Source organism: Panthera uncia (assembly GCF_023721935.1).
Source record: "Panthera uncia isolate 11264 chromosome A1 unlocalized genomic scaffold, Puncia_PCG_1.0 HiC_scaffold_17, whole genome shotgun sequence".
NCBI classification, from domain to species: Eukaryota; Metazoa; Chordata; class Mammalia; order Carnivora; family Felidae; genus Panthera; species Panthera uncia.
In genome coordinates, this window is record NW_026057577.1 from 31,993,585 (window position 1) to 32,008,936 (window position 15,352).

The 15,352-nt window shown below is 47.4% G+C and overlaps 1 protein-coding gene across 4 annotated transcripts; it reads right to left on the reverse strand.

Moving 5' to 3' along the window:
* Positions 1–1,769: 1,769 nt before the first annotated feature.
* Positions 1,770–9,556, reverse strand: SPATA24 (spermatogenesis associated 24). 4 transcript variants are annotated; one of them, XM_049649335.1, is made up of 8 exons: positions 9,494–9,556; positions 7,940–8,046; positions 7,615–7,732; positions 6,024–6,089; positions 5,666–5,796; positions 5,503–5,573; positions 2,024–2,126; positions 1,770–1,931 (listed from the first exon to the last, which is right to left on the reverse strand). In XM_049649335.1, exons 4-8 carry the CDS (start codon positions 6,087–6,089, stop codon positions 1,787–1,789), a joined length of 516 nt encoding a protein of 171 aa, XP_049505292.1. In that variant the 5' UTR covers positions 7,615–7,732; positions 7,940–8,046; positions 9,494–9,556; the 3' UTR covers positions 1,770–1,786. The 4 variants fall into 4 exon arrangements, with proteins under 4 accessions (XP_049505292.1, XP_049505293.1, XP_049505290.1 ...); XM_049649336.1 differs by lacking the exons at positions 7,940–8,046; positions 9,494–9,556 and having other exon boundaries at positions 7,615–7,747; XM_049649333.1 differs by lacking the exons at positions 7,615–7,732; positions 7,940–8,046; positions 9,494–9,556 and adding an exon at positions 7,267–7,423.
* Between the last annotated feature and the right edge of the window lie 5,796 nt (positions 9,557–15,352).

The window sequence follows — 15,352 nt, forward strand, 5'->3', positions numbered from 1 at the left end:
TTTCCAGCTTTCTCCCCTGGCGCGGGCCAGAAGCCTAGGGTGCATCGCCAGGCTTTGGCTGACATGAAGGTGAGGGAAAGGCAGGTGTGCAACTTGAAGCCAGGGGCTAGGCCCATCTCCACTCCTCCACAGGCTAGGAAACAGGATGAGCAGGGGTCTGCCTAACAAGGACCATGGTGGTATGGATTAGAATGTGAGCCAGGGGGCCAGGACCACACTTTGAGACCAGGCAACTCAGATCTTGTGAGCAATTTCATCTTCTCCTTAGCCCCCAGTGTCTTCCCATCACCTCAGTGCACCCCTTCTCCCCAGCCTTATCACTTGTACTAGCTAGAGTTCATAAGGGTGTACCCACCACCTTCCTTGACCCATCAGCCCACGATCCGATAGAAAGCATTGCTTGGTAAGCTCCCTCGACCCAGAAAGTTGTGCCAGGGCCTCAGGTAGGTGCTGTCCCTGGCTGGACCCATTGCCTTTGGTGGGAACATCCTGGATGGGGCTGGAGTGCATAGCTCTAGCATTCCCATTCTGCCTTGGCACCTAGAACAAGCCCTGGATGCCTATGTGGGGTCTCCTAGGAACCTCTGGGGGTAGCTGTAGCCCCCTGTATAAAGACTCTGAGGCAGAAAGAGCTCTGTGCTCTCCCAGGCACTTGCAAGGCCCTCACTCCAGCCCCCACCACCTCAGGACTCACCCTGGGGACAGGAACAGATTGGGCAGGAGTCACCACCTGTCATAGCCCTGGGACAATGACAATGGGCACCCTTTACCCTTAAACTTCTGGCTTCGAGTTCCTACTATGATTCAGGCTCCGGGTGGTCTTGGAGCAAACACATCAGCACCCCGATCCCCATTGTACTCATCCTCACACTGACCCAGGTTAGGCTAGACTTGACAAATCTGACTCAGCCTCCGAGTGGGTCTCCTGCCTGGGTATGTCTCCATGATCACCTAGCCATCAGAGATGGCTTGTGAAAGGATCAAGCCTGCCTATCATCTAGCCCTGCATATGCAACTTTAGCGAGTCCTAGACCCTTCGCAGACTTCCCCCACCTTAAAAATAGACATAGCATGGTCCTTTTCCCTTCCTTCCCTTTGGGAAGACTCGAGCTTCTGTTTGGGGGAAGTGTAAGAAGGTCCAAGTGTGATTCACAGGTATAACATAACATTATATGATGGAAACTGATTTCCCAAATTCATCGTGGTCCTGGAACCCATGATCTTTGATGTCTCTGGTCAGGACTTCACACACACACACACAGAGCCCTTCCTGCTCTATAGCCAAGTTGGGAGAGTTAAATTTACCAAGGCACTGGGAGTGGGGTGGGGTGTTTACAGGTAACCAGGGGTAACCAGAGCTGTTTACATAGGGAGGGATTAAATACCAAGAGTAGGAAGGACAGTGCCTATTAGACAACAAAGTAGTCCTCCCCTATGCTATACCCCCACACTTTCACTCCCCCTACTATCCAAGGGAGGGAGGGAAGTGGCAGGGGCTGGAGACTTGAGCAGCATCCTTTTCTGAGCCAAGGAGTGGCCTGGAAAGTAGTGGTCCAAGGCCTGTCCCCCACCCAGTCCCTGGTAACTTGATTCTCCCTTCTGTCATGAAGGCCCCGGAGGCAGGCAGGGAGAAAAAAAAAGAGTGCCTTCTGCCTCTTCCCTGGGAGTCAGGGCACCGGTGAGGCCTGACGTGGCAGAAGCAGAAACCCACAGGGATGGGGACCCCCACAGCAGAGAAGGCAGAGGTCCAGCATTACAGCTACAGAACAGGAAGGTGAAGACAATTTTATTTTTCCCTGGGATGCTGGTGGCTCCGGGCCTGACGCGTCCCCGAGGCTTTCTTATGCTTCTGGTCCAGCACTTGGGCCATGTAGTTCTCCTGTTGCTTCTGGATCCGGTAGTCAGACATGTGATTCCTGCAATGGAGCTGGCTGGGCATGGGCTGGGGACAGTCTAGGGTAGGGACCAGAGAGCTGGCTCCCTACTTCCATCAACAACCCCCAGCCTAGCCCAGACACCTCACCTGAAGATCTGTTTCTGCTGGCTGATAACTTGCTGCAACTCCTTAATCTCATTCTCTTTGCCATTAAGTATATCTTCTTGCTTTATAATGTGAGACTCAATTTCTGTGGGGGAGAGAGGCAGGGAGAAGGCGTGGTTCCCATCCGAAGGGCTCCTTCCTGAGATAAGGCATTCATTCCCTTATGGGTCTTTTTAGAACTTGGCTCTCCTGACCCAGGGGTTCTCCACAAGTAGCTGTTAACATCATGGTAAGAATGAGTTTATTATGGCGTTTTGATAGGATGGTGACTGAGCGGCACAATGTCTGCTGAATGTGTCAGTGACTTTACAACTCTATTCTGGACCAGGTGACTCACATGAGGGCAGGAAAAGGCCTCTGCAGAGTGGTGGACAGTGCTGCCCAAAGGCAGGAGGATGAATGGCTCCTGTCCCTAACTCCTGCTGATCTTCACAGCTATCACCTCCTTGGCAAGACACTTCCTAGTTTAAAGTACAACCTCTCCCAATAGTTCCTATCCCTTTTTCCTGCTTTCTTTTTCTTCTTAACACTTATACCTAATATACCACATATTTTACTCACTTTTCTTCTCTGCTAGGATTTACATCCATGAAATCCATAATGATAAATATTATTTAAATTTACTGCTTTAGGGGCGCCTGGGTGGCTCAGTCGGTTGGGTGTCCGACTTCGGCTCAGGTCACGATCTCGCGGTCCGTGAGTTCGAGCCCCGCGTCCGGCTCTGGGCTGATGGCTCAGAGCCTGGAGCCTGCTTCCGATTCTGTGTCTCCCTCTCTCTGCCCCTCCCCCGTTCATGCTCTGTCTCTCTCTGTCTCAAAAATAAATAAACGTTAAAAAAATAAATAAATAAATAAATAAATAAATAAATTTACTGCTTTAACCCTAAGGCCTAAAATCGTACCAGGCACATAGAAGGTGCACAATAAATTTATCTGTGGAATGAATGACCAGGATATCCTCTGGGGAGTTAGGACTTAGAAACATCACTTAGTTCAGTCATCTCAATCCAACCAGACGTACTGAGGGCCAGCTGGATGCCCAGACTTGTGCTAGGGCTTAAGGAGAGAAGACAGGGCCCCTACCCTCAAGGAGGCAGCTCCTGAAAGAGAGTTAAAACTCAGGAACTGATCAGAGAACAGAGGGTGATGTTTTAGCAGTGTTAATATTGATGAGACAGTATTGCTACTTTGGGCAAGTTGCCTCCTCTTCTAGACCCATTTTCTCATCTGTAATATGGGGACAGGGACAGCACAGGGGCGTGAGGTGAGAGGAGACAGTGGTGACAAAGCTTACCCCAAATTAAGTGCTCATTAGATGCAAGGATGAGGGGCGCCTGGGTGGCGCAGTCGGTTAAGCGTCCGACTTCAGCCAGGTCACGATCTCGCGGTCTGTGAGTTCGAGCCCCGCGTCAGGCTCTGGGCTGATGGCTCGGAGCCTGGAGCCTGTTTCAGATTCTGTGTCTCCCTCTCTCTCTGCCCCTCCCCCGTTCATGCTCTGTCTCTCTCTGTCCCAAAAAATAAATTAAAAAAAAAAAAAAAAAAAGATGCAAGGATGATTTTTGTGTCTTGCATCAAAATCAAAAGAGGTTGTAGGGATGGGGGGGGAGGCGGTGCTTCATTTACATAAACTGACCCTTAGGGAGCCCTGGAAAATTCTGATCCTCCTAGGAAGAAAATCCCACCACGTTTAAAGATTAGACAAATATTAACTAGAACACAAGGTGTAAAAAATGTAGAAATGCTGAAGTATTTAAGGTTTCAGAAGAGAAGATTTGGTAAAAAGTTAATGCACAGCATAGAAAAGAGGAGACAAAGACACAGGAGAAGGAAGAGAATGAAAATGAGCTCACTCGGTCATAGGACCATGCCTATTGAACCTTCTTCCCCAGGTCACGCAGATTGATTGATTGTGAAGTTCTTTTGGGAAAAGGCATCAGAAATTTATGTGAATCTTTTAAAATAAATTAGAGATGAATTTAAAATAAATAGCACCCACAGAGAGAATGGTTAGAAAATCCCTTTGAGAAAAATAAGAAACTATGTAAGTATAAAAAACAAACTAAAACCACAAAAAGGGAGGTTCCCCAACCTGGCCAACAGGCCAGGGGGAGGCTCAGGTCATGAGATTTGCTCAGGTGAGGGCTTGTGTCCCACTGGAGGGGTCTGGGACATTCTGGGGGAGGGTAGCCAAGTTCCATCCCCATAGCATACACACACACACACACACACACACACACACACCCCTTCCACAAGCAGATATAGAACCCCATGGCTTTGGCTGATCTCTAGGAAATGCTCGAGTACCACCAGAAAAGAACTCTAGGTTTCTTTTAGGGAAGTATGGGGACAGGCAGAGAGACAGGAAGGAGTGGGGTCTGGTGGCCTTGGGTACAGAGGCAGTGACTGCCTGCTGGGCCCCAGGAGGCCCTACTGAGAGCCCTTGGTCAAACAGCCACAAGGCCTGTCAGCCTACCTAGTCAGATCAAGATATTGGCCTGTTGGCATCTTATTAGTAAGAGTACTCACCAAGGGAGAGAGAGGGCTGGATTGGTGGGTACGGGTGCCCAAGACTTCAGGTGACAATCCATCAGAAGGGACTCTGAATCTCTTTTGGAATTGGGCTCTGGTCTCTGGCCTACTCAAAATCTGCTGCAATGTATGAAGCAGATGTTGCATGTGGAATTCAGATCTGTTCCTTAAACCAGGTAAGGGTAATTTAGTGTTCTGGGAAACTGAAAGGCATTCCTGGGATCTAGAGACACTGGGTGGCTGACAGAAAGTGCCCCACAGCTCATGGCACCAAGTGAGCCAACAAGGAGCCACATACATCTGCACAGAGCAGAGATGAAAACTAATGGCCTATGGGCATATTATACTTAGCCTATACAATAGTTTTAAAATTTCTAAATCAGTTGCCAACACTAAAAAGTCAGAAAAGTTTCCATGAAAAACTGGCTTCCAGTTTCTTTTTTAAGGATCTGACAATACTGCCCCCCTCCTCCCCAGAGCAGAGGCACTAAGCCCTTGAGAGAGGGCACGGCTCTTCCTGTCACCACAGTCCCTACCCCTCCCTACTGGGTCCCTAGCAGTCAGCTCCCAGATAGGACTGTGCTTGCCCTGCTGTTCCTCTTGTAAAAGGTATGAGTGAAGTACACTATTTCTAATACCCATCAAAAGTGGGAAAACAAAAGTTGGACTAAAAGGTCGTATGTTTCAAGAAAAATGGGAGCGAGCCCATTCCTTTATGGCCATGAAGAATATTGTACACCAACTGCTTCCCTCATTTCCGTGGCCTGCCTGGTCCCTGAAGGCCTTTGCGATGGTGTGGCCCGCCTGGGCCTCCTGGTATCCTCAGCCGGGGGCAGAAGTTGGGGTGAAACCCTGCCCTTGACACAGGCACTGCGCTGTTAGGGAAGAGCCCATGTATGTAAGCGTGGGGGGGAGCACGGGCCTCCCGCCTACCATTGCACTTGGTGATGAGCTGGTCCTTCTTACTGGATTCCTGCAGGGCTCTGCTCTTGACACTGGAGAGCCTGGGTGGAGAAGATAAGACAAGAGAGGGTGGGAAGGCTGACAGGCAGCCTGGACCCCCAACCCTTCACAACCCTTTGAAAGGCCCACTCACGCTTTTTCAAAAGCCAGCTTCTCTTTCTCCAGCTGTTTAGATAGCACCTCTACCTCTCCGAGGGCAAACTGCAACTTCTCCTCTTCCTTGGCCAGGAGGACCTTGGTCTTGGCATGGGCAGCTTTCTCTTCCTGCAGGAACAGAAAGCAGTGACCTCATTACCCCTGAGCTACCCTAGGTCTCCTAGGTTCCATTAACAGCTCCATTTCTCAGACAGGCATATAGAAGCCAGGGTACAGGAAGATTCTGTCCTCACTACTAGGGCAGGAAGCTGTCAGAGGCCAATAATAACTGTGCCCATCCACAGGGATCCCAGGAAATGGGGGAAGATCAGGAGCCCACAGAGGCCCTTACTTACCACCAGCTTCTTTTCCACTGCCTGGAACTCTTCTTTACTGACAAAATTTTCATCCTGGAGAACCATCTGCAACAGAGCCTGGCTCAGGGAGGGCCTGGGGCTGGTGTTGAAGGGGTACTCTCTAGGGACCAGGACCAAGGTTAGACAATGGGATGATACCCAGGGCACCTAGGATGAGACTTGGGCTCTGAACAGGGAGAATTTGGTTCCATAAGATTCACAGAGGCTCAGCTCTAGGTCCTGCCCTCAAGAAGCAACCAGTTTGATATAGGAGATAGCCCATGGCCAGTACTTCTAACACAGTGTGCACTATGATGGAGAAGCACAAAAGGCTGTGGTGCCCAGAGGAGGCCCCTGGTCTGGGGAAGGGTCAGACCTGCTTCTGGAGAAGGGGTCATCAGACATGAGCTCTGACTGGTAAACAGGGGTGGGCAAGAAAAGGGGGTGGAACAGAAAAGTGTTCTAGATGGTGAGAACATACATGCAAAGGCCAGCTGCAAAGAAGAGCTGGGTACCCTCAGGGAATTGCAGGTAATTGAATGCCTAGAGCTGCACGCACCCCTCAGGGTGAGAAATAAATGTTAAGTCAGTTTTGTTTCTGAGATGGAGATATCTCCCAGCTGTCTTATCAAGATAGAAAATAAAAACAGAAAAACCATGAACTTCAGCTGCCCAAGACTTTACCATGCCTGTCCAGGTAATCTGTGTCTCCAATGCTTTGAACTCATGAACTAGGATTTGACTCAGAAGGCAAAAGCAAAGGGGCATTAAAGGGTCGCAGGCCCTTAAGTTAACATGTGCAAGAGACAAACCTGTGCTTACTGCACTCAAAATGGCGCTGCATTAGACACTGGGGAGGAGATGTCCATAATGGAAAACGCGTTATAGTTTCAATACCTGCATCTGAGAACCCCGGGGAAGCCAATGAAGTCATCTCCAATTAGAAGTGGGGAAAGTGAGGCTCAGTGAATACACGGGGAGATATCTAGTAGGCCTTACACAACCAGACAGAGAGTAGAAAGCAACTTAATTTTGTTTAAATTCCCTGGAAAATTATCATGAAGACCTTGACCCTTTTTGGCTCCACCCCTACCAGCCAGAACATACTCGGGCCCCGCCTCCTCCTGATGACGCCATTGGCAATGTGCTCTAAGCTCGCCATCGGCGTCGGGACAGGGTCTGGCCCCGCCCCCGCCATTTAGGTGTCCGGTCCGGCCCTCCCCCAGCTCTTCGGGCTGCATACCACATTCCTCAGCTGGTGAATCAGTTCCTCCTGAGACTCGATCACGTCCCGCAGTTGATCGAAAGCGAGACACACTGATCCTGACCCCCCCTGCGACCACCCGAGGGGCGTCGCCATCTTTCCCCCCCGCCAGCTCGTTGGAAATGTCTCTGGGCGCCTCACCCACCGACGTTCACCAATGAGAATGGGACGCCATAGAGCACCTTGGCAACCGGGGGCGGGGACTTTTTTTTGTTAGTAGGGATGGAGCCCGCCTCTTAAAGGAGCCACACTCTTAAAAGCACAGCCTTCCCGTGGAGGAACTTCTAACAACCCTTAGGGATTTAAGTTTATACTTTATTTGCACACCTGTTTTATCTTGTGTTCGTCACGCAGACCTGAGGAGCAGACGGGGCACGGTTTGGTGAACAGCCCTCACTCAGACAAGGCCCTCAGCCTTATCCCAGGGCGGGTTAAACTGCAAGACCTGTGAAGCAAGAGCCAGCTAAGGCAACTCCTGCATTTTTAACGTTAACAGCTCTCTTTCTCCCACCCTAATCTCTGGATTTCACCCAGAGTATGAGACTCCAGGCTCCTGTGATTTCTTTTACAAGTACGAATACATTTAGTATTTAGGTAATCTGAACCCAAGCAATGAAGGGAAGCACAGACCAGAAAAGGAGAGTGGCCTCACCCAAGATGAAGAGTCCTCATACTCTGGTACCTGGTTGTTGGTAGCCACGTTGGAGCCAGGTGCCACCATGTCAAAGTGCCGGGGACGGCCCTGAGAGATCAGGAGAACTGAAGAGGGGCATGAAAGACACGGAGAATGGAGGTAGACAAGGATAAAGTGATCACACACACCCATTGAGGATATAGGGGGATCATCACATCCCCATTGAAGGCTTTCTTCAAAACCCAAATAAGATTAAATAAGCTTAGGAAAAATCGGAGCGAATATTCACTGAGTATTCACTATTCTGTGGCACCATTAAGCTTTTTCATGTGATCTTCACAATAACCTTGGGAACTAGGTTATAATACCCTTAACCAGGTTCTATGAGAATGAGTAACTTGCCAAGTTCGCTCAAGCTAGGAAACCCTGGAACAGGGTTTTAACACGGAAAGTTTGATTTCAGAGTCCATGTTCTTAACCATGATGCTGCGTTACATTTTTGTTGAACATATTGGATACTAAAGTTATGAAATTTGATACCCCCCCAGGCAGGAAATGACTATATTAAGGAGTTTGGAAAAAGTGTTATCAGTGACCAGGAAGGGAAGCTGAAAATTCAGGTGGGCCACTCAGGCTGCTCCCCAAAGCTCCTTAGGGACATATTTTGGGGTTGGAATTTGTGGCCTGATAAATGTGACCATTCCTGTGAGTCTCCCAGTGGTAGCCCTTGTTTTATCTTTCCTTGTTTCTTGTTTTTGTTCTCACATCCTTGAGAGCACGGCCTTTTCTGTTGACCAATCTTAAAGGGCCTAGAGCAGTACCATCCAATAAAATGTAGGTGATGGATATAGTCTATATCTGCACTGTCCAATACTGCAGCCACTAGCCACATTTGGCTGTTTAGCACTTGAAATGTGGCTCATGAGACTTGAGGAATTGTTTTAAATTATTAAAAGTTTTGATTAGTTAACATTTTAATTTAAATAGACATAGTGGCTTGTGGCTACTGTGTTGGACAGCAAGGGCCTAGAAGGTGTCTTGTAGGTTGTGTGCCTCAGCACAGCACCTTCTTGGAGTTTTGTCTATTGAATGTGAGTGTTCATCTGAATCACCCTGGACAAAGCTGCACATTCCTCTGGGGCAGGAATACCTGGATTCCCCCCTTGAACTGTCTCTTCTCTCTCAAGTCTTTAATGAGATGCTACTTCTTTTTTTTAAGTTTATTTATTTATTTTGGGGGAGAGAGAGAGCATGAGCAGGGGAGGGGCGGTGGTTGGGGGAAAAAGACTGAATCCCCAGCGCAGAGCCTGCTGCAGGGCTTGAACCCACGAAACCATGAGATCATGACCTGAGCCGAAATCAAGAGTCAGACTCTTAACCAACAGAGCCACCCAGGCACCCCTGAAATGCTAATTTGATAACCCTTGCCATTCACATTCACCTCCAGAAGCTGGAATAGGCTGCCCCTCAGGGCAAAACTCTGGAGTGTAGTAGTCTCCACCAGCCAATTCCCCGGGGAGGGAAGGTTGTGAGCAAGAGAGAACCCTGGATCCAGGTCTGCACCCTGCATACCAGCATGAACATGACGGATTGTCCTCTGGTTGAGGACTGCCACAGACTCCCCCTCTGTATGTCAACAAACACTCCAGGCTCCTGGCCGGCCAGGGCTCAGTAAGACTCAGGATGGCAGGACATCACAAACAGCTCTGTGATCCTGCCCCGGAAAGTGTTGCCTTTCTGCACAGGGTTACCCTTCTGGTTGATGTTCCCATTTTCTGTTGCTGTATAACTAACCACCTAAAATTTACAGCTTAAAAAAAAAATCATTTTGCTCAGGAATCTTACATTTAGGCGGGGTTCAATAGTGAAAGTTCATCTCTGCTCCATGATGTAGTATCAGATGGGATTTTGGTGGGGGGACTGAGAAAGGAGAGGCTAGAAATTCTGTTTCCAAGGTGGCTCATTGATATAACTGGCAAATTTAGTGCTATCAGCAGGGAACGCATTTGAGCCTGAGGACCAAGTTTCTTGTCCCTCTCCATGGGCTATTTAGGCTTTCTCATAGCATGGTGATTAGGTTTAAGAGAAAGCATCCAAAGTGATAGGAAATGGAAGATGGCTGGGGCACCTGGGTGGCTCACTCGGTTGAGTGTCCGCCTTCGGCTCAGGTCATGATCTCACAGTTTGTGGGTTTGAGCCCCACTTCGGGCTATGTGCTGACATCTTGCTTAGAGCCTGGAGTCTGCTTCAGATTCTGTGTCTCCTTCTCTCTCTGCCCCTCCCCCGCTTGCTCTCTGTCTCTCAAAAATAAATGTTAAAAAAAACTAACAACAAAAAAAAGGAAATGGAAGATGACCACTTCCTTAAGGCTTAGGCCTAAAAAACAGTACAGTGTAATTTCTGCTATTTTCTATTTGTCAGGAGGCCTCAGGGTTCAGATTCAAGGAGAGGGGACACATCCCACTGTAGTTTCAAAGAATTTGGGCTGCACTTCCAGCCAATGTGCAGATGACTTGTCATTTCTTTAAGGTTCAGCTCAGATAAACCCAGAATGAAACTTAGTCTAGTGGGGTAGACAATCATCAAATAAATACTTACTTAAATCCTAAATTAAGTCATTATCCAAATAAATACATTATAGCTATGACAGGTGCTGAGAGGAATGGGTATTTTTTTTTAATGTTTACTTATATTTAAGAGAAAGAGAGAGACAGCACAAGCGGCAGAGGGGCAGAGACAGGGAGAGAGACAGACAGAATCTGAAGCAGGCTCCAGGCTCTGAGCTGTCAGCAGAGCCTGTTGTGGGGCTTGAACTCACAAACTACAAGATCATAACCTGAGCTGAAGTCAGACGCTTAACTGAGCCACCCAGGCACCCCTGTATTTTCTTTTTTTTTTTAAGTAGTCTCCAGGCCTGACGTGGGGCTTGAACTGACGACCTGCTATTAATAAGAGTCATATGCTCTACCTAGGGGTGACTCTGCTGACAGCACAGAGCTCGCTTTGGATCCTCTGTCTCCCTCTCTCTCTGCCCCTCCCCAGCTTGTGCTCTCTTTCTCTTAAAAATAAATAAACATTACAAAAAAAAAGTCATATGCTCTTTTAAATGAGCCAGCTAGGTGCCCTGGAAGGAAAGTATTTTAAAGGGAGATTTTGCCCCGTCTGGAGTGTCAGGGAAGTCAGGGAAATCGGGATTTTGAGCTGAAACCTATTAAGATAAACTAGGAGGCACTTAACAAAGCAGGCAGGGGCAGGTGAGTGGGAAAGGGTTTCAGAAAGAGAGAATAGTATATGTAAGGTCCCTGGGGCAAAAGGGATTGGCAGAGTGTAGTAATTAAGAGGCTAGTATGGGGGCACCCGGGTGGCTCAGTCAGTTTAGCGTCTGATTCTTGATTGCAGCTCAGGTCATGATCTCATTCTCTTCTCTCTCAAAAAATAAAATTAAAAAAAAAATAAAAACCTCAAAAAAAGAAAAAAGGCTAGTTTGGCAGAAAAGAAAAAGATAGATGTACAGGGCAAGCAGGGTCAGTGGCCAGAAACTTGGTAGAACCTTGTTAAGCATTAGACCTCACAAAGAACTTTGATGGTTTTTATTCTTGGAGCAAAAGAAAGCTACTGAAATATTTTAAGTGAGAGGATGACATAATTTATGCTCTGGGAAGATCTCTCTGGTTGCAGCAAGGTGTACAGATTGGAAGTGGCCCTGAGTAGATGCACAGAGACTACTTAAGAAGCTATTGCAGTTTTTATCAGAAAAAGCGGCTGGTAGTTTGGGAGTCAGATGGTGTCAGAGGAGATGAAGAGAGTAGTTGGATTTAGAATGTTCTGGAGGTCAAACTGATAGGATTTAACGAAGGAGGGGTTACAAGACAAAAGGAAGCCAAGGTGTTTTGGTTGTCTACTGCTGCAAACAAACTACCCCAAAATGTAACGACTTAAAACAGTAACTATATTGTCATTTGCTCATGACTGGGTGGTTTGAACAGGGCTTGGTGGGACAGGCTATTTCTGTTCTGCCCATCAGCTAAGGTGGCCCAAACAGCGCAGCTTGGATCTTCTGTCTGGGTTCTTAGTCCTTGCTGCCAGCTCACTTGTTTGGTTCTCCTCTCCTCTCCTCTGCCTGGTTTCTCCATGTGGTTAGCTTAGTGGTCTCAGGGTGGTTGGACTTACATGGCAGCTGACTTCTCCTAAGTGCAAAAATGGAAGCTGCTAGTTTTGCCACATTCTTTTGGTTAAAGATCAAAGGCCAGTCCAGATTAGAAAGGGGACTATGCAAGGGCACAAATATTAAGCATGGTCCTTTGGGAGACTTCAAATTAAGTCTACCACACGGTTTCTTGGCTTTCTGACTTTCACACCTGGATCAATGGTGGTGTTATTCATGGAAATGGGAGCACTCAGAGTATTTTTCTGTCTTCTCTTAAAAAAAGAAATCACTGCAGGGACGCCTGGGTGGCTCAGTCGGTTAAGCGTCCAACTTGGGCTCAGGTCATGATCTCACATCTGTGGGTTCGAGCCCCGCATCAGGCTCTGTGCTGACAGTGCAGAGTGTGCTTGGGATTCTCTGTCCCTCTCTCTCTGCCCTTCCCCCACTCTCTCTCTCTCTTAAAAATAAACATTAAAAAAAATCACTGCATTCTGTAAGAAGGATGATTATATTTCAGGTCTCTCTCCCTCAGAGTTGATTTCACTGAAGCCTCAAACTGGATCACATTCCTGTTAAAGAACCTGAAGGTTTTCTTGATTTCCCCTTTGACATTCATCCCACTGGGGAGCTAACTTGTCTGAAGTTAGCTTTGCCCTCAGATATGAGCTCCAGGAGTTGGAGCTGTGGTGCTGGGTCTCACTTATTCCCCAACCCCCATCCCCAAAGCTCAGCCCACTGGACACAGAATAAGTTCTCCATCTTTGCTGAATTGAATCTCATCTCTATCTTTCTTCAAATGAAAGATATTGTTATGAACCATGTACTTTATATTTTGAATTTGTGTTTTTGTTTAGTAATTTCTACGCTCAAAGTGGGGCTTGAACGCATGACCCTGAGATCAAAAGTCACATGCTCTTCTGACTGAGCCACACAGGCACCCCCATATACTGTATTTTTTTTTTTAGTATTTATTTTTGAGAGACAGAGAGAGAGAGACAGAGTCTGAACAGGGGAGGGGCAGAGAGAGAGGGAGACACAGAATCTGAAGCAGGCTCCAGGCTCTGAGCTGTCAGCACGGAGCCCAATGCAGGGCTCGAACCCACTAGACGTGAAATCATGACCTGAGCCGAAGTTGGACGCTTAACTGACTGAGCCACCCAGGAGCCCCTGTACTGTATTTTTTTTTTTTTTTAATTTTTTTTTTTCCAACGTTTTTTATTTTATTTTTGGGACAGAGAGAGACAGAGCATGAACGGGGGAGGGGCAGAGAGAGAGGGAGACACAGAATCGGAAACAGGCTCCAGGCTCCGAGCCATCAGCCCAGAGCCTGACGCGGGGCTCGAACTCACGGACCGCGAGATCGTGACCTGGCTGAAGTCGGACGCTTAACCGACTGCGCCACCCAGGCGCCCCTGTACTGTATTTTTTAAACCAAGACTTTCCTAAATATGGGTCATTGGGAACAAGGCCATTAGGGAACTGGGATAACACCTGATTTGGGGGCTAAGTAGTTTAGCTCTGTATGTAGGCTATAATATCCTGCAGCTGCTAGCATCTGATAGACAAGAAATACAGAATTGGTGATGCCACCAATGTTATCTATTGTTCTAAACATCAATAATTCCACTGATGGATGAGGGAAGACTGTAGCAGAGGAGAGACACTAAGCCTTCTCTAGTCCTAACTAGCTCCAAGGGAGTCCAGCATTCTGTGGTGCCTAAGGATGCCATGGACAAGGGTAAAAGAACAAAGGAAAAATATAGAGCCATTCTTTTTATATAAAATCGTTTAATTTCTTTCTCCGTTAAAATACACTCAATCTAGATGCAGTGGATCAGGTGACCAGAGTTCTCAAGATTTGTATTCCACCAGGAGCTGATTCCACCTCTGTCAAACCTGGCTCTGGTCACAGAACATTCACATCTTTAATTCCCAATACTGAGTGTGATGCAAGTGACGTCGTCAATATCGAACACATGGGTATATAGTTACGTGGTGGTCACTGCACGAGGTATCAACAATGCAGGCTCAAACATAGGATGTAGAGTAACTTGGCCCTTCCCCAAAATAAATATATTAGAGCACTAAGCTTATACCATAAATAAGTCCAAAATAAATACTAATTAAGAGCTAGCTTCTGTGAGGAACAGGGCATGCAGAGACAATGAACTTGCAGGTGTGGCCAGTTGTAACAGAAAGCTTCCGGAATCCCAACAATGCCTCCTCACACAGTCCTGAGCATGAGGATGAAAATGAGAACAATGCAAGGCTTGGCCAGGCTGCGGGATCCCATGTTCCAGTGGGGTTTGGAGTTCAGTATAATTTCTAACAGTTTCCAACACAAAGCATAGCAGTGGCATTTTCTTACCAGTCACTTGTCCCAAGTTGTGAGGCCTGGAGCTGATCAAGGAAATTCAGAAGTTTTCTGGTATGAGCAGATGAACCTCAGGGTTGCTAATCTGGGGACATGGATTCCTTGAAGTTGCAGTGTCCTCTGTGTGAGAAGGGTTTTCACCCTCCCCTCCTCACTGCTGATCAGGCAGCGTGAAGAGCGCTTTCATTCTCATGAATGGGAGCTTCACCTTCTGCTTAAGCCACGAGCCCTGCTTTGCCCCACTTCCCCACCTCACACATCCCCATTCTGCATTAATGCTCACAAAAACATGTAGAGCTGCACGCCAAGACAGCAAGAATAAGCCTTACCTAAAGAGTTTATATGTGATCAGGAAACCTTCCAGAAGATGGAGGCAAGAGGAAGACGCTTATTTTACCACCATGTGGACAACCCATCTAAAATAGAACCCAGGAAGTCATAGTTTAGCCATATTTTGGACCATACGAAGTAGATTAAACTATTCTTCAGCCAAAGGCAAATACCGTTCTACTGAGGAAAGCCAGATTTGAGTGTTGTAGTCTATTAGGTAATAAACACAACACTACCATCAGTGCTTTAAAAACAGACAAGAGACCTGACATTTAATGGAGTTAGTTTTGCCTCTATTTAGTATCATCACAGATAATTCATCTCTGCCATGAAATCTATGTCAAGTCAATTTAATTATGGCCCATTTTCTAGCAGAGATTGGAGTTGGGGAGAGAAGAGCTTTGATGTTTATGTGTATAGGAAAACTTTCCATCGGCCTGTTTGGCTCACAGGCATATTGTATAGTATAAATCCCCTCAATTACTCAGAAAGGATCAAGGAAGTCCCCCAAACCAGGAAGATAGATCTAGTTGGGCAGGAAAATTCTGGCGTTTCTAGAACTGCTCCCTCCCACAGCTGA

What these genes read in the sequence shown, in the direction of transcription:
- SPATA24 (XM_049649333.1), bottom strand. Translation starts at nt 7,383, where the DNA reads ATGGCGACGCCCCTCGGGTGGTCGCAGGGGGGGTCAGGATCAGTGTGT. An exon ending in CAGTGGAAAAGAAGCTGGTG is followed by an intron (nt 5,797 to 6,023) that starts GTAAGTAAGGGC and finishes CTGTTCCTGCAG; the next exon opens with GAAGAGAAAGCTGCCCATGC. An exon ending in AAGCTGGCTTTTGAAAAAGC is followed by an intron (nt 5,574 to 5,665) that starts GTGAGTGGGCCT and finishes TTCTCCACCCAG; the next exon opens with GCTCTCCAGTGTCAAGAGCA.